Consider the following 21,783-nt stretch of genomic DNA (forward strand, 5'->3'; position numbering starts at 1 on the left):
TTGAGAGCTTGTTCCTCATAACAACCATACTGAGATACCTCCCCTAGGTCCAGTAACTTAAGCAATTGGCCCCAAATCAAATCTACATCCATAAACCAATCTATGAAACCTTAAGGATACATGACACCGTATTAGTAAAGATTTTAGGGCAATTTGTGGATACTGAATATGTACCTCTCTGCCTTAATGTATATTCATCTGAATTCATTCATTCACTCACTCACCCATTAAACAAAGATTTATTGGGATCCAATAAGCACAGTTAGGGATAGTGAATGCAGGGGAAACAGAATAACAAATTAGAGACTCTGCTCTTAACAGCTTACATGGAAAGCTGGAGATATATATATATATATATATATATATATAAATAACTTAAAAGTACAAATAAGTGCCACAGGAGAGTTACAAATAAAGGAGTGAGGTATCTTCTAGGTGTGTGTGTGCGTGCGCATGCATGTGTGCATGTATGTGCATATATGTGCATGAGTTTGGCAACTGGCTATGGCTAAAGAGAGGGCTCTACACTTGAACAAATTCAAGGAAGTAGGACATTAAAAAAGGATTGCAAGACAATTAGCTTGGTTAGTGTGAGGGGTCTGTAAAAAAGTGGTGAAATATAAAACTGGCACTATAAGCAACACATTATACTCCATATTCAAAGGACTGATGGAACTGGTTCTATCCTCCAGCAAGAGTGTCTAGCAATACTATACAGCTGCTGCTGCTGCTGCTGCTAAGTCGCTTCAGTCATGTCCAACTCTGTGTGACCCCATAGACGGAAGCCTACCAGGCTCTCCTGTCCCTGGGATTCTCCAGGCAAGAACACTGGAGTGGGTTGCCATTTCCTTCTCCAATGCATGAAAGGGAAAAGTGAAAGTGAAGTCGCTCAGTTGTATCCGACTCTTAGTGACCCCATGGACTGCAGCCCACCAGGCTCCTCCGCCCATGGGATTTTCCAGGCAAGAGTACTGGAGTGGGGTGCCATTGCCTTCTCTGTACTATACAACAGGAGTCAACAAACCATAATTTGAGGGTCAAATTTGGCCCCTGGTCTGTTTTCCTATAGCCAATAAGCTGAGAATGGTTCTTAAATTTTAAAGGTTTGTTTAAAATCAAATAAACAAACAGAAGAATATGTGACAGACCTGTTTGGGGCACACAAAACCTAACCTACTTACCATCTGCCTCTTTACAGAAGTTTGTAAATCCCTGCAGTGTATAAAATGGATTGATGGGGGGATACTGGGTTAGGGGGAACCAGGTTAATAGGGCACAGCCATAGGTTAAGAAAGGAAGAGTGAGGGGATGTTTGAAAGCATGGACTCTGGAAATGAAGGAGCCTGGAGGAAGACAAGGCTCGATATGTGCGCATTTGGGAGTTGTCTCAAAATAACTGAAGTCAGAATAATAAATGAAAGGGGAAATGGCCAAGAACTGGTCTTTGATAAATCTCTTTTTATAGTATGAGGAGGAAGAAGAGGAGCTAGCAATAGAAAGATTAATGAACTGTAAGAGAAATGGCAAGGAATCAGAAAAAGAATCTAAAGTCTAACATCACTGACTTCTCAGGAAAGTAGTGGCAGAGGGAAGAGGAGTTGACAGCATCAAATGCTACAGAGAAGTTACTGAAAAGGACACAAACTTGATGACCTAATATCTTTGCTTCAATTTATTCCATTAGCACATTTTCTATGTCCTTGGCTTTTCCTTGCCTTAAGGTGCTCTACCCAAGTGAGAATATGATGCTATTGAGATGCTACACCTTCAGCTGCTGGGACATAATAGTGATCCTATTCCTTAAATTTAGCTTCTCAGGTTGTTTCTGTCCATCATCTTCCAAATAAAGGTAGATACCAGGGCCCCTCCAATTCTCCCCAAACTACCTCTTTTCTATATCTCTAGACATCCTTGGAAGATTCTTGACTAATGTCTTAAAAAATCAGTTTATTTTCAGTCCTATACATCTTGAATTGATGGACTGGATAAACATAATAGTCTAGTTGCAACATTTACTTCCAGATTTTAGAATCATTATTTGGAAATAAGACCAAGCTATAAGAAAGAAGGAACTTCATGTTGCCATACCATAAAGATTCTGAAATGCATTACAAAAGACCCTGAGAAGCAGTCAGAGTAACATGTAAGAGGTTTAGAACAATGATTGTAGAGAAGAGGAGAGGGTGTCCTCTGACTGCTGCTGCTGCTGCTGCTAAGTCGCTTCATTCGTGTCCACTCTGTGCGTCCCCATAGACGGCCACTCACCAGGCTCCCCCGTCCCTGGGATTCTTCAGGCAAGAACACTGGAGTGGATTGCCATTTCCTTCAATGAATGCAAGTGAAAAGTGAAAGTGAAGTCACTCAGTCGTGTCTGACTGTTAGCGACCCCATGGACTGCAGCCTACTAGGCTCCTCCATCCATGGAATTTTCCAGGCAAGAGCATTGGAGTGGGGCACCATTGCCTTCTCTGATCCACTGACTAGAGATGAATAAAGAGATTGCTCACTATGACCAAAGACCTAACTGAATTAGAAACAATGACTCAGCTTTGGGAGTGATTGTTTGGACTATCAACTAGGAATAGGACACAGAAAACTACACTTTAAAACATACTTTTATGTGGATGAAAGTATATTTCATGTGGATGATCTCAGGAATTTGGTATCAGACTAGTGAATTATGGAGAAGCTTGGCATTCAAGTTTGATATGAAGTGATGGTTGGAGGGGGGGAAAGATTCTTGTATTTGGGGGTGGGACTTGGATTTTAGAGCAGCATCAATTTTGAGTGGAGACATGATTTGTCAGGTGTGACTGGGAAGTGGTGGTATTACAGGGAAGAGCCAATTGTGACTCCAAGTTGGGTCTGTTTCTTTTATTTCAGAACCTTTGCTTCACATTGCTTTTGTTCCCTAAAAGGATACTGTCCAGACACAAAGATCGGCCTCAGGGAACCCTGCATCTCTGCCTGAATGTTAAACCAAAATGCCTTTGTTCTGGATCCTGTCCACGAGTGGATAGGAAGGAAAAAATTAACACATCCCCTCCCTATGGCTGGACATTTCAGGAGATATGTGCTAGATTAATGGCCTTTTTACTTTACTTCCTCTTTTCCCCTCATCTCTGTTTTATAAAAGAACCTGACATCCAGACCCTGATAATATGGTTATTTTGAGACATTAGTGTGCCATCTTCTCAGTCTGCTGCTTTCCAAATAAAGTTGTATTCCTTGCCCCAACACATCATCTGTAGACTTATTGGCCTGTTGTGCTGCAGGCAAAGCAAGCTTAGACTTGGTAACAGTGGCAAAGTGAATAGCACTGGTCCCTAGGAGGTCCAGCAGCTGGGAAAGGAAGATAGCAAATTAGAGGAGCCATTAGCATGGAAATGAAAGATTGTAAAAAAGGAGCCAGGCAGCTGCCATCCTCCACCATGACTTGTTTAGGGGCACACATATCATAGGGCTTACATTGCTGAGTCTATCAATACTCCATCACAACAAAGTGTTTGTAGAAAATGTACTGCCCAGGCTAAGGCTGGTGGGTTGGCAGTGAGGATGTGGGGGAAGCTTCTGCAGGAGTTCAGAGGGCAGGTGGGAGCTCCGAGAGGCAGCAGCAGAGGGAGGGAGCTGGCACTGTCCTCTGGAACTAAAAGCTCTGTGCTTTCTATACATGTAATCAGCCTCAGAGCGTGCTAAGCCACTGGGGCCCTCTTTTCCTGTCCTAATGTTCTTTATGACCACATACCTTTGGAGAAGAAGGAAGTGGAGGACCATTGACCCCTTACATTTGACCCCAAATTACTATGTTGCTGTGGAAAGTTTTTATTGCTTTTATTTTAATATTTTTTCCTAGATAACAGTGATGGGATTTAGCTCGTGGGTTGGTTTCTAGAAGGATATATCTTCTCAGAAGATGACAGGATTTGAGGTGTTTTGACCCAAGTTTGGAAGTAAGCAGAGTAGAAGTGATTTTTTTTCAGGAACAATATGAAGTGTGTAGGAAGTACTCATACAAAGGGCCCAACAAGGCATATTTTCCATGAGGCCACATAGCCCAGAGGCCTGATTTCACAAGCTAAATATGCATCTGTAGTGCAGGTCTTTATGACACTGTTAATAGGATGCTGGGATGAGAAAGATGTAAGAACAGCTCTAGAACCAAATCCTTAAGTTGAACTTGGAAATGAATGGTTACACTGACTTCAGGATATGACATCCCACTTCATTCATAAAGGGAATCAAAAGAAATTTGAAGAGGAACCTTCCTACACTAGTTGGTGGGAATGTAAACTGGTGTAGCCACTATGGAGAACAGTAAGGAGGTTCCTTAAAAGACTAAAAATAGAGCTACTATATGATTCAGCAATCCCACTCCTGGGCATATACCCAGAAAATACAAAAATACTAATTCAAAAAGAAACATGCACCCTAGTAGTCACAGCAGCATTATTTACAATATTCATGACATGGAAGCAACCTAAGTGTCCACTGATGGATGAATGGTTAAAGATGTGGTACAAATATACAGCAGAATATTACTCAGCCATAGAAAGAATGAAATAATGCCATCAGCAATGTGAACGGGCCTAGAGATGATCATACTCAGCAAAGTAAGTCAGAAAGAGAAAGACAAATACTATGTGCTATCACTTACATGTGGAATCTAAAATATGATATACAGGAACTTATTTACAAAACAGAAATGGACTCACAGATAGAAAGCAAACTTATGGTTACCAAAGAGGAAAGGGGAGGAGGGATAACAGGGATCAACAGATACACACTACCATATATAAAATAAACAACAAGGACCTACTGTATAGCACAAGGAACTATATTCAATATCTCGTAGTAAACTATAATGGAAAAGAATCTGAAAATTCTTTATACATATGTATACAAGATATATATATATTTACATAATATATATATATATATAAATGAATCATTTTGCTGTACACCCGAAATACTAGAAATCAACTATACTTCAATTTTTCAAAAGTTGCAAGGAAACTCTGTACCAAATACTAGATGGATTAAATATCTAATCAGGGAGTAAAAACACAAGGGAAGTCCCATAAAAACTTTAGACCACCTAAATAAGAAAAAAAGAAAACAAAAGCAACTTGAAAGATGCTTGCTGTTGTGTGATGAGGAGAAGATACCTGGGCTCTGCAGGTATCTGCTCGTCCTGGTTGTGCGCACATCCCCACAACTCTTCAGCCTCTGTTCCCTCCCCGACTTCCTTCAAAAGGAGAAAAATAATGCCGAGCTCCTCCCATCTCCTTTCTAAAGCATCCAGTACTATCCATACACACAGTCCTTCAAAACTGGAAATTAATTACACTTATGATTTTAAAAATCCTAATTTCTGCCCAGATGTGGATGGAGATCAGGACAACTTACTGCTTGTTAAGATCACATGTCCTTAGTCTAGAGCTAGGGATACCTCATATTTCTTACAATGAATATGTCACAATAAAATACAGTTGACATTTCAGCAGAGACCACGATTAAGCAACAAGACAATTACCAAACAGAAAGAATCCCAGGGAACAGTCCTATAAAATACCCAGAAAAGTACATTCAGCCTCATTTGGTTTTATGATTTCCAACTAGTTCTTAGAATTTTGAGCCTGACTGCCTTTCTAGGAAACTTGGAGGACTGCTGAAATGCAGAGTTCTGGTAAGCTTTCATAGTCACTGACCTTAGCATTGTAAAATCATTAATAGTCAGGAGAAAATCCCTTCTGTGGCAGACAGAAGCTCAGAGTTTCATGCCCCTCTTAAAAGTGGAGGAAACACGGACTAATAGTTTGTGAGCTAACTGCCTCCAAGATGGGAGGACGGCAGCGGCACTTTCAGGGTTGATAGAGGCTCTCCTGGGATGCTGGCAGTCATGATTCTGAACCTGATCTCCATGCGGGCTTCTCTATATGGGGCAGCCAGACTACTTAGGTCAGGTACTCAAGAATTAGAGGTACTGTCCCATTGTCCTCACCTCACTCCTTTCATGCTAAACCTAGAAGCTGCTGAAAGGCTTTTCACAAGGGCTATGTGATGCTTTCTGGAGTTTGGTCTTGTTTATTTGAATCAGATTTTTTTTTTCTAAATATTTAGTTCTTTAAACTGAGAAATCACCTCCTTCCCTCCTTCCTGGCAGCCTCAGTGAGCACCACTGTGTGCCAGCCACTGTCGCATACATGGGGACACTGTTGTGAACAAGACGGTTCCAGCCCAGGTCTGGGGAGCCTGTAGTCTACTGGGGAACTGGATGCAGGCAGCTCACTCCAGTTCCTCTCACATGCCCTGCCTCACAGCTGATCCTTTTAGGGTCTGGCCCTGGTGCCCCTCTGGAGGAGAGTGCACCCTCATGTCTGCAGGGATAACCATTCTAGGATGCTCAGCAGGCTTGAGATTGTCCCAGCCTGAGTGAGGCCACTGCTCAGGGGTGAACCGCTCCTCTACCTCCTCATCAGCGGGTAGGCTCCCATGGCCTTTGAGAATTATCTCATCTCACTGAGGCCCGCCACGAATAGACCTAGAGTGGATGATGCACTACTTTGCTTCAACGGGACAATTTCTGAATAAAAATACTTACCACAGAGATGAAACACCATTGGTTTTCAGTCTAGTTCCTGATTTACTCATCAGGTGACTTGGAGTTTCCTCATCTAGAAGGTGAGAGTAACAGCTATACCTCTCACACTGGGACAGTTGCAAAGATATCATAAGTTAATACGTGGAATGATCTGGCACTCTGCCTGGCACATAGCAAGGGCTCCTTCAGTGTTATCTCCTGCTATTTCTGCTCACCCTAACTGAAGGTCCCTGTGATGGCACATTTCTAAGACATTTTCCTGAGACGTGAGAAATGCTTCTTCAGTAGCTATGAAGGGCACTTTGGAAATTATAGAAATTTCCAAACTTCCTTGAGTACATTTCTTCATTTTCTACCTGTACACATGAACAGATTAACCTGTACCCTGAGCCACTAAGATCGATGATACTAAGATACTAAGCACATCAGTAATTCACGACTCACAAGCCAAGTGAAACCCTAAACCTAAGAGGATCAGCGGAAGCATTCTCTGGGAGGAAACCTATGTTCTCTCCTCACCTCATTGCACTGAGGCAGTCAGAGCATTTGGGCGAGCTTCAGTAGCAAATGATGCTAGAACCCTGCTGCCCACACTTCATTAAATCCGGGCAGAAAACACAATGTCTCAGCTATTGAGGGGAGGAAGCTACAGGAGCCAGTGGAGCCTGAGGATGGCTGTGAGCTTGGCTGGAAAGGAGAAACAATTGATGTGTGATTCAAGAAAATGGTTAAACAGAGAGAAGGGGTATGGGGAGGTCTCTGCCACCCACAGACACACTGTTACCTACCAGTTCTTTCTTCTTCATGCACTCCATGAGGATGATGAAGAGGTGCTGAGCTTGGGTTCGAGTGTATGTGAAAGTCTTCTGGATGGTTACCAATAGCTGGTCCCTCAAAGATTCATTTATAAGTCTGTAGTGAAAAAAAATGTTGAAAATGAGTTAACTCAGATCCTATCTAGTATATATTTTTGACAAGTATAGAATACAAGAAAACATTTATTTTAGATAGGAGCTTTTTCTTCCAGTATTTTTTTTCCCACAGCAGTTATTTTGTGATAATCTTTTTTAGAAAGTACATTTAAAAATAAATCCATTTTTAAATCTCAGTACTTAAATGAGTAAAGTAAGAAGATGGATTTGGTTACTTTTAGTCCATTCTAAAGGAGATCAGCCCTGGGACTTTGGAAGGAATGACGCTAAAGCTGAAACTCCAGTACTTTGGCAACCTCATGCGAAGAGTTGACTCATTGGAAAAGACTCTGATGCTGGGAGGGATTGGGGGCAGGAGGAGAAGGGGACGACAGAGGATGAGATGGCTGGATGGCATCACTGACTGGATAGATGCGAGTCTGAGTGAACTCCAGGAGTTGGTGATGGACAGGGAGGCCTGGTGTGCTGTGATTCATGGCATTGCAAAGAGTTGGACACGACTGAGCGACTGAACTGAACTGAACTGATGGTTCTCCCTTTTTTTCTTTTATATGGCATATATCTAATGCCTTCTTGCTCAAGTGCTGTTATCAAAAAATACCTTCAATTAATCCTTTGCATCTTGGTAAAAACTTACTATATTACTTATTTGAAGGAGATTTAAATTTCAACTTCATGTCCAACTGTGGAAAGAAAAAATTTATCTCAATGAAGGATTTTTGAGTATCAATGAATGAGGAGAAATAGGACTTAAGTTTCCTTTAAAATCATTCCATGGAGATAGTAGCTGATCTGGTTCACAATTCAGGTCCTTTTACTGTGTTGTTTGCCAACAAAAGCCTGATCATATTGACTACTTTATTAAAAGATAGTTTTTGTATTATAGAAGAGTGAATTAAAGCAAGGAAGGTGCATCATTATCCGTCAAAGCTCAATTATCTCTTGAATATGGAACAATCACAACTAATTTTAACTCTTTTATCAATAGACTGGTGAGAACAGGCTACCTCCACCAGCCATCAAATAGCTGGAATGAAAATTCACTTTATATTGATAGATACTATTCCAAATCAGGAAGATAAAACTGCTCCTAAGGACTAGGGACAAAATTATCATAATTTGGCTATCTTTTACAATTGACAAACCACCTTCACACAAGAAGTACCAACTCCTAGATAAAATAGTATACTATAATTATTATCTCATTTGGTACCTACAAAAAACTTGATAGGCAAGAGATTTGTCCAACTCAAAAGGGAAGAACAATGTAGCCAGAAAGAGCCAGTTACTTAAGACCATTAGAAAAACAAGTGCAAAACCAGAACCAGAACCCAGTTCTTCTGATTCCTTGTCTAGTGCTTTCTACTCCACCATGCTGCCTCATATGACACCGAGTGCAATGCAAGTGTACTTGTACACCTCTTGGTGTACACCTCTCTTCATCATGGTTGATCACGCAGGAAATTATGATATCACTGACCTGCTGTGTCCCCAGATTGAAGATTCACTTAGACTCACTAGGCTGGATACTATGGTGGCCCTACTTTGAAGTGAGTGCATTCCCAATGACAGATTTATTCCAAGGACCCTGGAATGTCACTCAGCTCAATGGAGGATTGTGTTACCCCTTTTGCCCCACAGGAAGATTTATATCATGAACATACACATTTAGAAAAAGAGAATGACTCAGATAAAGTTGAAAAATGATACCAAATCCTCACAAGATTACCGAATTATTCCATAGGACTCCATAGCTTTAGGTGTAGACCAGTTTGAAGCCATTCATTCATTTGTTCATATTTACTCGACAATTGCTTCAGTTCAGTTCAGTCACTCATTTGTGTCCACCTCTTTGCGATGCCATGAATCGCAGCACACCAGGCCTCCCTGTCCATCACCAACTCCCGGAGTTCACTCAGACTCACGTCCATGGAGTCAGTGATGCCATCCAGCCATCTCATCCTCTGTTGTCCCCTTCTCCTCCTGCCCCCAATCCCTCCCAGCATCAGAGTCTTTTCCAATGAGTCAACTCTTCTTTGCATGAGGTGCCCAAAGTACTGGAGTTTCAGCTTTAGTATCATTCCTTCCAAAGAAATCCCAGGGCTGATCTCCTTCAGAATGGACTGGTTGGATCTCCTTGCAGTCCAAGGGACTCTCAGGAGTCTTCTCCAACACCACAGTTCAAAAGCATCAATTCTTCGGTGCTCAGCCTTCTTCACAGTCCAACTCTCACATCCATACATGACCACTGGAAAAACCATAGCCTTGACTAGATGAACCTTTGTTGGCAAAGTAATGTCTCTGCTTTTGAATATGCTATCTAGGTTGGTCATAACTTTTCTTCCAAGGATTAAGTGTCTTTTAATTTCATGGTTGCAGTCACCATCTGTAGTGATTTTGGAGCCCCCAAAAATAAAGTCTGACACTGTTTCCACTGTTTCCCCATCTATTTCCCATGAAGTGATGGGACCAGATGCCATGATCTTCGTTTTAGTGGTATCTATTTAGTGCCAGACACTGTGATGAATGCTAAGGCTACAGAGATAAATGAGATATACACACTCACAACCAATTGATTTTCTGGAAGAGTCAAGACATGAGATATACCAGGGCATATGTCTACTTGACAGGTAACCTGTGTGGGTGAGTCTAGAGATTTTTGCAATATAAAGTGTACATAAATGTTACACATGATTAACAACAGAAGAGACTCTTCTGATTAGCCACTTGATAGATCCAATCATTCATCTGCAGGTGTTTAATTCTGACAACAACCCAAAATCTGTTTTCTATTGCTAACCGTTTGTAATGAAATCCCAGTTCCCTGAGGTCATTAACTTTTGAAGGATCTGTCTGTCACTGATATGTAGTTTGTCACTTTGTAAAAACTGAGAAATGATGTGCAACTTAGTGGATTGTGGGCTTCAGTGGTTAGGAGAGCTAAAGACACTAAGCATCTTATACTTTCTAGTCCAATTTCACAACTGACTAAAATTGTGGCTTTGGTTAAATCATTTAGCAACAGAACCCATGGAATTCTACCTCTAGAAGTACAAGAATTCACCAGATTGGTGTTTTCCAAAGCATAGGATAATTGTCATTGTTGGAGCAGAGATGGATTTAGGGGAAACAAAGGTGATATGATCCTTTCAAAGCAATAAGTTATACTCAGTAAACATTAAATAACTGCCATTCCTGGTTAACTTCTTTTTCTATCCTCTGACTGCATCAAGGGGAAAATTTCATTTCTGATGCTTCTTTGCCTATAACAGCTCACAAACACTTGCAAATCCCCCCTTTTGGCAGAGAAATAACGGGTTTTAGATCGCACATTCTTTGCAGAGAGTTTAATAACACTGTATTTAAAAAGATACTGTATGACAGCTTGACGTGTTCATAGTGCATGGTTTATGACTCACAACGGGTTTCACTGAGATAATCTCATTTAATCTTCATAACAGTATGCGAGAAAGGAAGGTGTCAATTCCAGTTTCCAGAGGAGAAGACTGTGGTCCTAAGAGGTTAGATGACGCGTACGAAGTCACAAAGCTTGATGATTGCTGTGCTTTAGTTGGGTCTGTTTTATCCAGCCTTCCTTCCATGGTATTGCTTTTCCTCACTGAAATCTATAAATGTCTTTCACTTTCCTAATCATCTGCACTGGAGGTAGAAATTTGAGTGTATTTGTTGTAGGAAATTGCTTTTCTTTGGTTTGACATAGAGAATATCTGAAGGAAATCAGACAAGATTGGAGAAGACAAGGGGAAACTGGTAAATGTGGACAGTGGCAAAGTGCATTTATTGTAATACCTTGAAGATGACATTTGCTTCTAATTGTCCACAAATATTTTTTATGCTGACATAGATGTCTTCCATTTGGCACAAATTCTTACTCTGTCTCTCCACCGCACCCTTCTTATTTTGTGACCACCTCCCTATGATATTGGGAGGCCTACTTTCTTGAAATTATTACTTTCTTAGCTCTTTGCAATTTTTTTCCCTGCACAACATTGGAATAATTTAAAAATCTTGACTACTATATTTAATCATGAGCAAAAATAGAAATAGCCCATTTTAGATTTCTTTTTATGGCACTAGAATGGTGATTGAAATTTTTTTTGACACCAAAACATGGTCAATTATTACATAAAATTTTAGTTCTAGAACTGGGTCTTTGACAAAATCTTGACTATTTATGGAAACTGTTGATTTGTGGCTCCATATGTACCAGTGCTATTTTTGGTAAACATCAAATTAGAAGGTTTTCTGATTTAGGAAGTGTAGTCATTGAAGTGAGGAAAATCTCTACACTCTGGCATTTGTGTCTCCATTTAAATGCTGTACTTGTGATCTGCAGCTTTTCAGATGAGTCACAGGGTTATTTGAAATAGGTCAGTGTTTACTCAAAGCTCGAAGTAACCAATAAAACTTCCCATAGTGTGTTATTAGTATTCTGTTCAAATGCTGCAATTTAACCCACATGGACATATTTTTCTCAGAATGAATTTAATTACCTGCAATATCAGAGTTTTGTTCCTAGATTTAAAAATTGGAAAATGCATTTAGAATTCAATGGGACTCGATAACTAGGCTTAGGCTAATGGCTTTCAAGGAAGGAGACCTTCTTATGCCCCCACAGACACTCTGTTAACTTATTCAGATACAATATGAGAAAATTTTACTTGTATAAAGAATGATTGTTAGTAATATCACAATTTGATACTTACAAAATATCATTTCTCATGGAATCTAAAAAAAAGAAATTTTATCATTTGCTTAAAGTGAAAGTGAATTACTAAATTCAACATTTAAGAGCACAAAAAGTTTACATCTTGTCTAAGGTCACAGAGACTAGTATTTTTCTTTTCTTCCCTTTTTTTACTTCTCTTTCTTTACCAAAAATTATCATTCCCAAATGGGTGGGGTCACAGGTAACAGCATGATTCTTCTTAAAGAAGAGGACAGCATCATGAATAAAAGCATCATGGTCACCAGGGGCAGGTTGCCTGGAGTTCAACTGTCACTTGCTAGCTGCGTGATCTTGTGCAAATTACTTAGTATTTCCATGTCATATTTTTTGTATATGTAAAATAGGGATTATAATAGTACTTATCTCATAGACTTATGAATATTAAATGGATTAATCTTTGCAAAATGCTTACAAAAGTGCCTGATACACAGCAAGTCTTATGTAAGCATTTGCTATTATTAAAGCACAGTCCTTCAGGGACTTCCCTGGAGGTCCAATGGTTAGGATTCCATGCTTCACTGCAGGGGGCCTGGGTTCAATCCCTAGTTGAGGAACTAAGATCCTGAATGCCACATAGCATGGCCAAAAAAAAAAAAAAAAAAACAAAACCAAACAAGCACAATTTTACAGTGCTCCTTGGGAGAGTCACTGACCAGTTCCTCTTGTCAAGAAGCACAACCAGGGGCTGGGGTCTCTGTGTGTTATACATGGCTCTCTCCTGTCAACAGGGCTCCACACACCTTCGAAGAGGTCAGAGATCACCATTCTTTCTTACATTTGAGGTAGAGATACTTAGATTTGGAGGCTTAATTATAATGGAAGCTTGCAAACACCCCATGCAGGCATCTAAACATCCATTCAATTCACTGAATAAACAATATTGGTGCTTACTATGTGAAATGCACTAAGGCTAGGGGTAGAGAAATGAATACTATTTAGTCCTGCTGCTGCTAAGTCGCTTCAGTCGTGTCCGACTCTGTGCAACCCCAGAGACGGCAGCCCACCAGGCTTCCCCATCCCTGGGATTCTCCAGGCAAGAACACTGGAGTGGGTTGCCATTTCTTTCTCCAATGCATGAAAGTGAAAGGTGAAAGTGAAGTCTCTCAGTCACGTCCAACTCTTAGCAACCCCATGGACTGCAGCCTACCAGGCTCCTCCGTCCATGGGATTTTCTAGGCAAAAGTACTGGAGTAGGGTGCCATTGCCTTCTCCACTATTTAGTCCTAGCTACAAGTAACTCACAAGATTGTAAGTCACATATTCTGGTCATTTATTAACAGGTAACACACTCCAAATTTAGGAATGTAAAACAGCATTTATTTATTGTGATGATAATTCAAGAATTCAGGCAGAGCACAGCAGAAGTGACTCATCTTGCTCAAATGGTGCCAACAAATCACTAATTGGTTTCTTCTCTATCCTCCTCTACTACATTCCCTAGTGTTGATCTAACGGTTCTCTTACAAGGCAAACATGATTCTGTGACATCCTTCTTAAAACCCTGAAATAGTTTCCCATCACTAGCAGTATAATATCTCAACTTACACATGGCATTTAAGACTCATCATGGTCTCTCTCCAGGCTAGGCTCATCCCCTGCCACTCTCTCACACATATTCTATGAAACACTATTATCATTCAAACACACCAGACTCTTGCATGCTTCTACGTCCTTCAACTTCCTGCTTGAAATACTCTCTACATCTGATCCCATCACTCAAACTCATCATTCGTAATTCAGCTCCAAGTCCACCTCCTGTGTGAAAATCTCTGATTGCCACTCTATTGACATTCTCATAGCACTGGATACTTACTAATTACTGTAATTATTAGACTTCATGGAAATTATTTATTTACATGTATGTAGGTTATGCACTCCTTGAAGGAGTGAATGCATCTTAACAGTGCCTGTATCTAAGCTCTAGCAGAGTGCACAGTTCAATATCGGTTCTAGAAGAATGTTTGTGGGTTGACTGAGGGAATGAGTGGCAGCCTGTTTTGTGGAAGTTGACCAGGTGGTCTTCCCCAGTCCCCTATGCTCTTTGTGTTCGTATGAACTTCAAATCTGTTTGGGAGAATGGAAGAAGTGGCATAGGGTTTTCTTCCCCTAGCAATCTGATTTTCTTGATTCTTCTTTTTTTTTAAAATCAGATTCCTCTCAGAAATATTCTAGGCCTCTGTGAGTTTTCTTTAATCTCACATGGTATTTAGGGAAAAACTGGCCACCAAACTCTAAAACCTATATTTGGTTCTAATTCTGAAGGCTGTTTTCCCCCTTTGAGTAGCTTTGTTGCTCTTGTCAGGAGCAGATGCTTATTCACTGTGTTTTCCTTATAATGCTTAGGGCAATGCCTTGCCCAATAACTGTTTGAAGACTTTAAGGCTTTTGGTGATATCAAGATAATTTCCTTCACATAGACTGTTGGTATTTTTAAATTCCATCTGCAAGTAATTATATGACATAAAAATCAGCTCACTGGGGAAAAATAGAGGCTACGTGCACAGAGCAAGTGCCCGCAGGCTCCTGCAATGCTTAACCCTGGGATCCCCGCTGGCTTGCCTACTCGGCATGGCCGACAAGGAAGCACCTTTGATGATGCAGTAGAAGAATGTGTGATCAACGAAGAATATAAAATATGGAAAAAGAACACGCCTTTTCTTTACGATTTGGTGATGACCCATGCTCTGGAGTGGCCTAGCCTAACTGCACAGTGGCTTCCAAATGTAACCAGACCAGAAGGGAAAGAATTCAGTATTCATCGACTCATCTTGGGGACATGCTTGTCAGATGAACAAAACCACCTTGTGACAGTCAGTGTGCAGCTCCCTAATGATGATGCTCAGTTTGATGCTTCACACTACAACAGTGAAAAAGGAGAATTTGGAGGTTTTGGCTCAGTTAGTGGAAAAATTGAAATAGAAATCAAGATCAACCATGAAGGAGAGATAAACAGTGCATGCTATATGCCCCAGAATCCTTGCATCATTGCAACGAAGAATCCATCCAGTGATGTTCTTGTTTTTAACTATTCAAAATATCCTGCTAAATCAGACCCTTCTGGAGAGTGCAACCCAGACTTGCGCCTCTGTGGACATCAGAAGGAAGGCTACGGGCTTTCTTGGAACCCAAATCTCAGTGGGCACTTACTGAGTGCTTCAGATGACCACACCATCTGCCTGTGGGACATAAGTGCTGTTCCAAAGGAAGGGAAAGTGTGGATGTGCAGACCATCTTTACAGAGCACACAGCAGTAGTAGAGGATATTTCCTGGCATCTGCTCCATGAGTCCCTCTTTGGGTCAGTTGCTGATGATCAGAAACTCATGATCTGGGATACTCCTTCAAACAATACTTCCAAACCAAGCCACTCAGTTGATGCTCACATTGCTGAAGTGAACTGCCTTTCTTTCAGTCCTTATAGTGAGCTCATTCTTGCCACAGATCAGCTGACAAAACTGTTGCCCTGTGGGATCTGAGAAATCTGAAACTTAAGTTGCATTCCTTTGATTCACATAAGGATGAAATAGTCCAGGTTCAGTGGTCACCTCCCAGTGAGACTATTTTGGCTTCCAATGGTATTGATCAAAGACTGAATGTCTGGGATTTAAGTAAAACTGGAGAGGAACAATCCCCAGAAGATGGGCCACCAGGGTTGTTGTTTATTCATGGTGGTCACACTGCCAAGACATCTGATTTGTTCTATATCAGAAGATAATATCATGCAAGTGTGGCAAATGGCAGAGAACATTTATAATGATGAAGATCCTGAAGGACGCATGGATCCAGAAGGACAAGGATTTAGATCATGTCTGCATTTGTGATCTTTAGACTCCCCTCTTCTTCCTTTCAACTCTGAGATTGATTTAACACTGGTTTTGAGACAGAGACTTTGTTTGGTTATCCCTCTATAATAAGTTCCATCAACAATGTTATTAGTTCAAACAGAAGGTGTTTTCTAAATATTAACTGGGGGCTTCTTGATTCAGCAGAGCCACAGACTTATATTTAAATTTTCTTTAGGAGTGTTCTAGTAACAGAGGTCTAAAAGTAGCCACAAAAGGGGGAATATCGTGTGTGGTTATTTTTCTTCTTATGCTATAGCCCCAAGTTTTTCAAACTCATTTAAGTAAAGGCTAGAGTGAGTAAGAAATAGAGCCAAGTGAGGTAGGTGTCTGAGCCATGAAGTATAAATACTACAAGATGTTGTTTTTATTCAGGAAATAGGGGAGATTCAAGTCATACAAATTCCTACATGCTGAACTTTTCCAGGATGCACATTTCCTTACATAGACCAGTCTCCTCTCAGTTTCTTCAGTTAAGTCAAAACGTGTTCCTGCTTCCCCATATATTTTTGTGTGTTAGTGTATTTCTTGAGCTGTTTTCATATTATTTCTCTCCTTTCTGTGAAATGGTTTTTTTAAAAAAACTTTTGACCACCAAGTTGTAAGGATGTATGCCTTTACCTGACAATTATACCACAGGTAGACTGTTCAGTTAAGTTGAGAAGAATGAATCAATAGCTTGTATTTTTTGATATTTGGCAAAACTAATACAATTATGTAAAGTTTAAAAATAAAATAAAATAAAAAAAAAATAAACCATAAAAAAAAATTAAATGAATCCTGGATAGGAGTTGCTTTTTTTTTTTAAAGGAGTTAGTCCTCAACCACTAGTTTAATACCATCTCTATTTTGGGTGACCTGTTTCACCAGCAGGCCTGTTACTCTCCTTGACTAACTGTGTAAGTGCATATAATGCAATAAATTGCTTTTCTATATAAAAAAAATCAACTCACTGTGATAACCATATGGAAAAGAATATGAAAAATTATATATATATATATTAACTGAACCATTTTGCTGTAAAGTAGAAATTAACACAACATTGTAAATCAACTATACTTCAATAAAATAAAATTTAAAAATCAACTCAACATACATCTACTTTTTTTTTCAACTAATTTCAGGTCAGACATAGAAGGGGTGAGGTCAGTTTTGCAATCTTCTATAGAGGATAGAATATTATAATTAAGGCTCTATGATATGGTGCTTCTGGCTGGAATCCAGTTCTTTCATTTACTAGTTGAGGGACCTGAGGCAGGTTATTCCATCTCTTTAATCCTCCATCTCCTTATCTGTTGAAAGGGGATAGAATATGTCTTCATAGATTGATACATTCAGAAAAAAGGCTTCCCAGGTGGCACTAGTGGTAAAGAGCCCACCTGCCAATGCAGGAGACTTAAGAGACATAGGTTTGATCCCTGGGTCGGAGAAAGGCGTGGCAATCCACTCCAGTATTCTTGCCTGGAAACTCCCATGGACAGAGAAGCCTGGAGGGCTACAGTAGTCCTTTGGGTCTGAAAGAGTGGGACATGACTGATGCCACTTGGCACACATGCACACACACAAACTTAGGAAAAAGATCAGGTACACAAAGCACCTAGCACTGTTTCTGGTACATAATAGGTGCTCAATAATAAGTAGTTTTTTGTTATTATTAAATACCCCAGGGGCTTTCACACCTGCAAGGAATCCTAATAATGCCCAGGTCAGGGCTGAAGCAAAGTACTGGGTATGCAAATTAGCTGGAGGAGACAAATTCTATGGAGAAAAGAAAAACTGCAGTATTTCTAATATAAAAGTTGGATGGAGCAGGTCTGTGAATGAGATGGAAAAGGCTATAATTCAAGACCACTTAGAAGGGTATCAATGAAGAGAATTCATTAGCTCATATTAAATTCTCTAGACCAGAATACTGGAGTGGGTAGCCCTTTCCTTCTCCAGGGGATCTTTCCAACTCGAGGATTGAACCCAGGTCTCTCAGATTGCAGGTGGATTCTTTACCAGCTGAGCCAAAAGGGAAGCCGAAGAATACTGGAGTGGGTAGCCTATCCCTTCTCCAGTGGATCTTTCCAACCCAGGAATCAAACCGGGGTCTCCTGCATCATAGGTGGATTCTTTACCAACTGAGCTATCAGGGAAGCCCTCATTATGTTCATCAGTGTCAAGTAAAAACAAATAAGTGATGCTAAGATACCCTAAAGCCACTACTCTCTATAATTTAACATCATCTTGAAGTCAAATATGTTTTAGGATCATAACTCTTACTTGACCTAGATCTCCTCCTGAATCTTATATTTTGATATTTCTGGAGTCTGTGTGTTCTAGGAAAAGTGCTAATCTGAAAATCCTGCTGAGGAATTCAAAGCTCAGGATAAAAGAATGATACAACTTCACAACAACCACTTTATAGATGAAGAATCTGAAGTCTTCAGAGGTAAACTGACTCATTAAAAATTATAAGCTGAAAGCATCAGAGCTGGGCTTAAAGGACAAGAGAATCAGAAGGAATGATCTTTGATAATAAATTATACTAATCTAAATATACAGTCTCAACTCAGTGTAGTAAAGTTAGTGATTTGTTTAAATGACTAGACACAAGAAGAGATTTCTTCTGTTGTATCACTGAGACAGGATTTTCGATATCTTATGTATAAGGAGACTGAGGAATGTGATTTCAAGGATCCACCACCACTCTCTCAGAGTTACTTTCTTAACTTAGCAGATGCCCAAAGTTCCTTTTAGTTAATTAAAAGGCAAATATTTTACTCAATAATTAGAAGCCCTGAGAACACCTCTTGGGATAAGTGATATTTAATATTAAATTCACTTAGCTGTAACTGACTGATATTGGCTTTCAGGAAGAACTACCTGACTAGGAAGTTGGAGAAGATATGACTAGAATGCAGAAAAGTGACCAACAGACAGAAATCACTTTGCCCAAGCTTTTACTGAGGCTCAGCTTCAGATACAAATGGCTTCTCCCAGCTAAGACCTATTAGAAATAGTACCTCTGACCCTGTTTGCCCATCTAACCTAGAAAAGTTGTTTACCTGTGCTTTTCCTGAAGATTTCCATCTAGCGATGTCAGGTAATTAGATAGATCTTCAAGAAGCTGCCTATTACTGGGCAATGCACATACCTTGATGGCATAGTCGGCTCTCTGGCAAATTCCACCTACCACTTCCCACAGAGTGATGTGTCTTACATTTCTTTCTTTCTACCTACCTACCTAACTGTCTATCTGTCTATCTCTCTACTTTTTTAAACCCAGTCTACAATCCTGAGCCAGATATATTAAACAGAAGGCATAGATACATACACAAAAGGAGACAGAAGTAGGTGGTGAGTTGGGGTTGAGGGTGGTGGTAAGAGAAGCAATTAATGCATTTTATAAGACAAAGTTTGTGCTATACATCTTATACTTGGCACTTCATAAAGACAGATTAATTTCAGATAATCCTAACTAGACTGTAACTCCTTGGATGCATGGATTACATGTTAATAGAAAGGAGTACTTATGGACTCCTCCTCTCTATGTTTATGGAGATGCTGAAGACTGAGGCTTTTTCTCTGCCCCTCTTATCTTATTTCCCTCACCCCTCTCCTTTTCTCCTTGTATATTACCTTTAAAAATGTTATACATGTTTATTATGTTTATTACTTATTATCTATCTAACCTTGCTAAAATTTAAAATGTAAGCTCCACAACAGCAGAAATGTTTGTTTATTTGGCTCACAAGTATGTTTTTGCCCATATCTAGAAAAGTGCCTGGAACATGGTAGGTGTCCAACAATATTGGATGCCTGAGTACATGATGTTGGTTGGATGTAAGAATGTAATTTAAAAATGAAGGGAACAATTGCTAATAACAGTGGAAATCTGTCAGACATTCAAGGGTTCTCAGTGCGGTAGAATCCAATTATAGAAATGTCAGAGCTGTGCTAGCTATTAGCCACATGTGGCAATTCAAACTTAAATTTATTACAATTAAATAAAATTTAAAATTCAATTTCTTAGTCACTCTAGCCACAATTCAATGGCTCAGTGCCTATCTGATTGGACAGCAGAGATATAGGACATTTTCATCATCACAGAAAGTTCTATTGGACAGTGCTACTCTTGAGGCAGACAGAGGTGCCGAGTCCTCAGCCTGAGGCACGGACCTAACAGGACACTAAGGTGGAAAATCCTGAACAGTGTTGGCTGCATCTCTACAACGTCTCTTCTTCCCCTTGCCTTTGGTTATGAATGTGCCCAAGAGTTGAAATTGAATTGTTGCCAAAGGATACAGGGACTGCCACATGGTCAGGTAGCTTCTCTGTTGCCAAAATTGTAAGGAAAAAACATACTCTGATTTCATTCCAAGTGAAATCCCATCAGTGAATACTGCACATAGCCAAGCAAGAGGAAGAGTCAAACTTTTATTGCTTTAGGCCCTGTATAAAAGACAGAATCAGAGCTGGCTTGAGATGTATAGGCTCCTTGGGCAGGCAAAAATGTTGGCACCTCTTCAACTGACCTGCTTTAAATGCTGGTCCAATGTTTAATTCAAAGGAGAAGTTAACCAGCATGCAAAGCAAGAAGGAGAATATGGAAGCTGGGTGCAGACCCCTCTGTTGTCTGGAGTAATGCAGATCTGAGGCAAGTAAACCTCTTGCAGTTCCTGGATCTCATTTTCCTAGGGGACAAGACATGCAGCTCCTAAGAGCTGACATTCCAGCCACATCTGCCTGGACAGACCACTCAAGCTGTTTGATGCTGAACTTTCCTCACCTCTCCTCAATTTCCTCATTCATAAAATTGAGATCATCATCATAGCTAACTCAAAATGTTTATGAAATAAAGTGTCTAGATCAGGCTCTTGTATGTAGATCTTTACAAAAATAGCAACTTAAATCCCTCAAGTATGCACTTGTGGGGAGGGTCAGGGATGTGGAGGAAAAGAAGTGTGAGTAGCTCAGTCATGTCTGACTCTTTGCAACTCTATGGACTGTAGCCCACCAGGCTTCTCTATCCATGGGGATTCCCCAGGCAAGAATATTGGAGTGGGTTGCCATGCCCTTCTCCAGGGGATCTCCCCAGTCCAGGGATCAAACCCTGGTCTCCCACATTGCAGGCAGATTCTTTACCATCTGAGCCTCCAGGGAAGCCTGGAGAAAAAAGGAATAGGAAATACCAATTCTCTTCTAAAGTAATTTGTCAAAATATTCCTTCTAACCCCACATCCTATGCTATGAAATGTTGGGGCAAATGTAATTTTACCTATTTTTGTATGTATTCTGTGATGAATTAGTTCCTAGCTTTAAAAAAAAAGTTATTCTTTTTTCTAGCAAATTATCCATTGGCAATTGCACTTTGTCCTTCAGTTCAGCTCCAAACATCGCCCTACAATAAAGAGCTTCCTGTTGTTCATATCCTGTTTATTACGCTTGTGTGAAAAGGCCCATATCATTGGGTAATTTAAACACTGATGTGCTTCACAGTGTTGATAAAAAATTGACTTATTTACTAAGCATCTTTTAGGCAGATAAGTTTCTTATTTTTCCCTTGGTTTCATAATTCAGTATGCTGCTTGATGACTGCCTGGTAGTAATATATGCAGGCTACTTACAAGATTTTGTTTTTATTCTAGAATAAAAGTAGACATCTGTGATATTT

At 40.1% G+C, this 21,783-nt stretch overlaps 1 protein-coding gene and 1 pseudogene across 1 annotated transcript in view; one reads left to right on the top strand and one right to left on the bottom strand.

Moving 5' to 3' along the window:
- The window catches only part of TRPM3 (transient receptor potential cation channel subfamily M member 3), a 299,435-nt gene that overhangs the window by 188,318 nt on the left and 89,334 nt on the right, over positions 1 to 21,783 (bottom strand). The window contains exon 7 of the mRNA XM_055578293.1: positions 7,390 to 7,513. Coding sequence (XP_055434268.1) covers positions 7,390 to 7,513 — 124 coding nt within the window. The remainder of the gene's footprint in view (positions 1 to 7,389; positions 7,514 to 21,783) is intronic.
- LOC129650105 (histone-binding protein RBBP4-like) lies at positions 14,852 to 16,540 on the top strand (annotated as a pseudogene).

This window comes from Bubalus kerabau, chromosome 4 (genome assembly GCF_029407905.1).
Source record: "Bubalus kerabau isolate K-KA32 ecotype Philippines breed swamp buffalo chromosome 4, PCC_UOA_SB_1v2, whole genome shotgun sequence".
Lineage (NCBI taxonomy): Eukaryota > Metazoa > Chordata > Mammalia > Artiodactyla > Bovidae > Bubalus > Bubalus kerabau.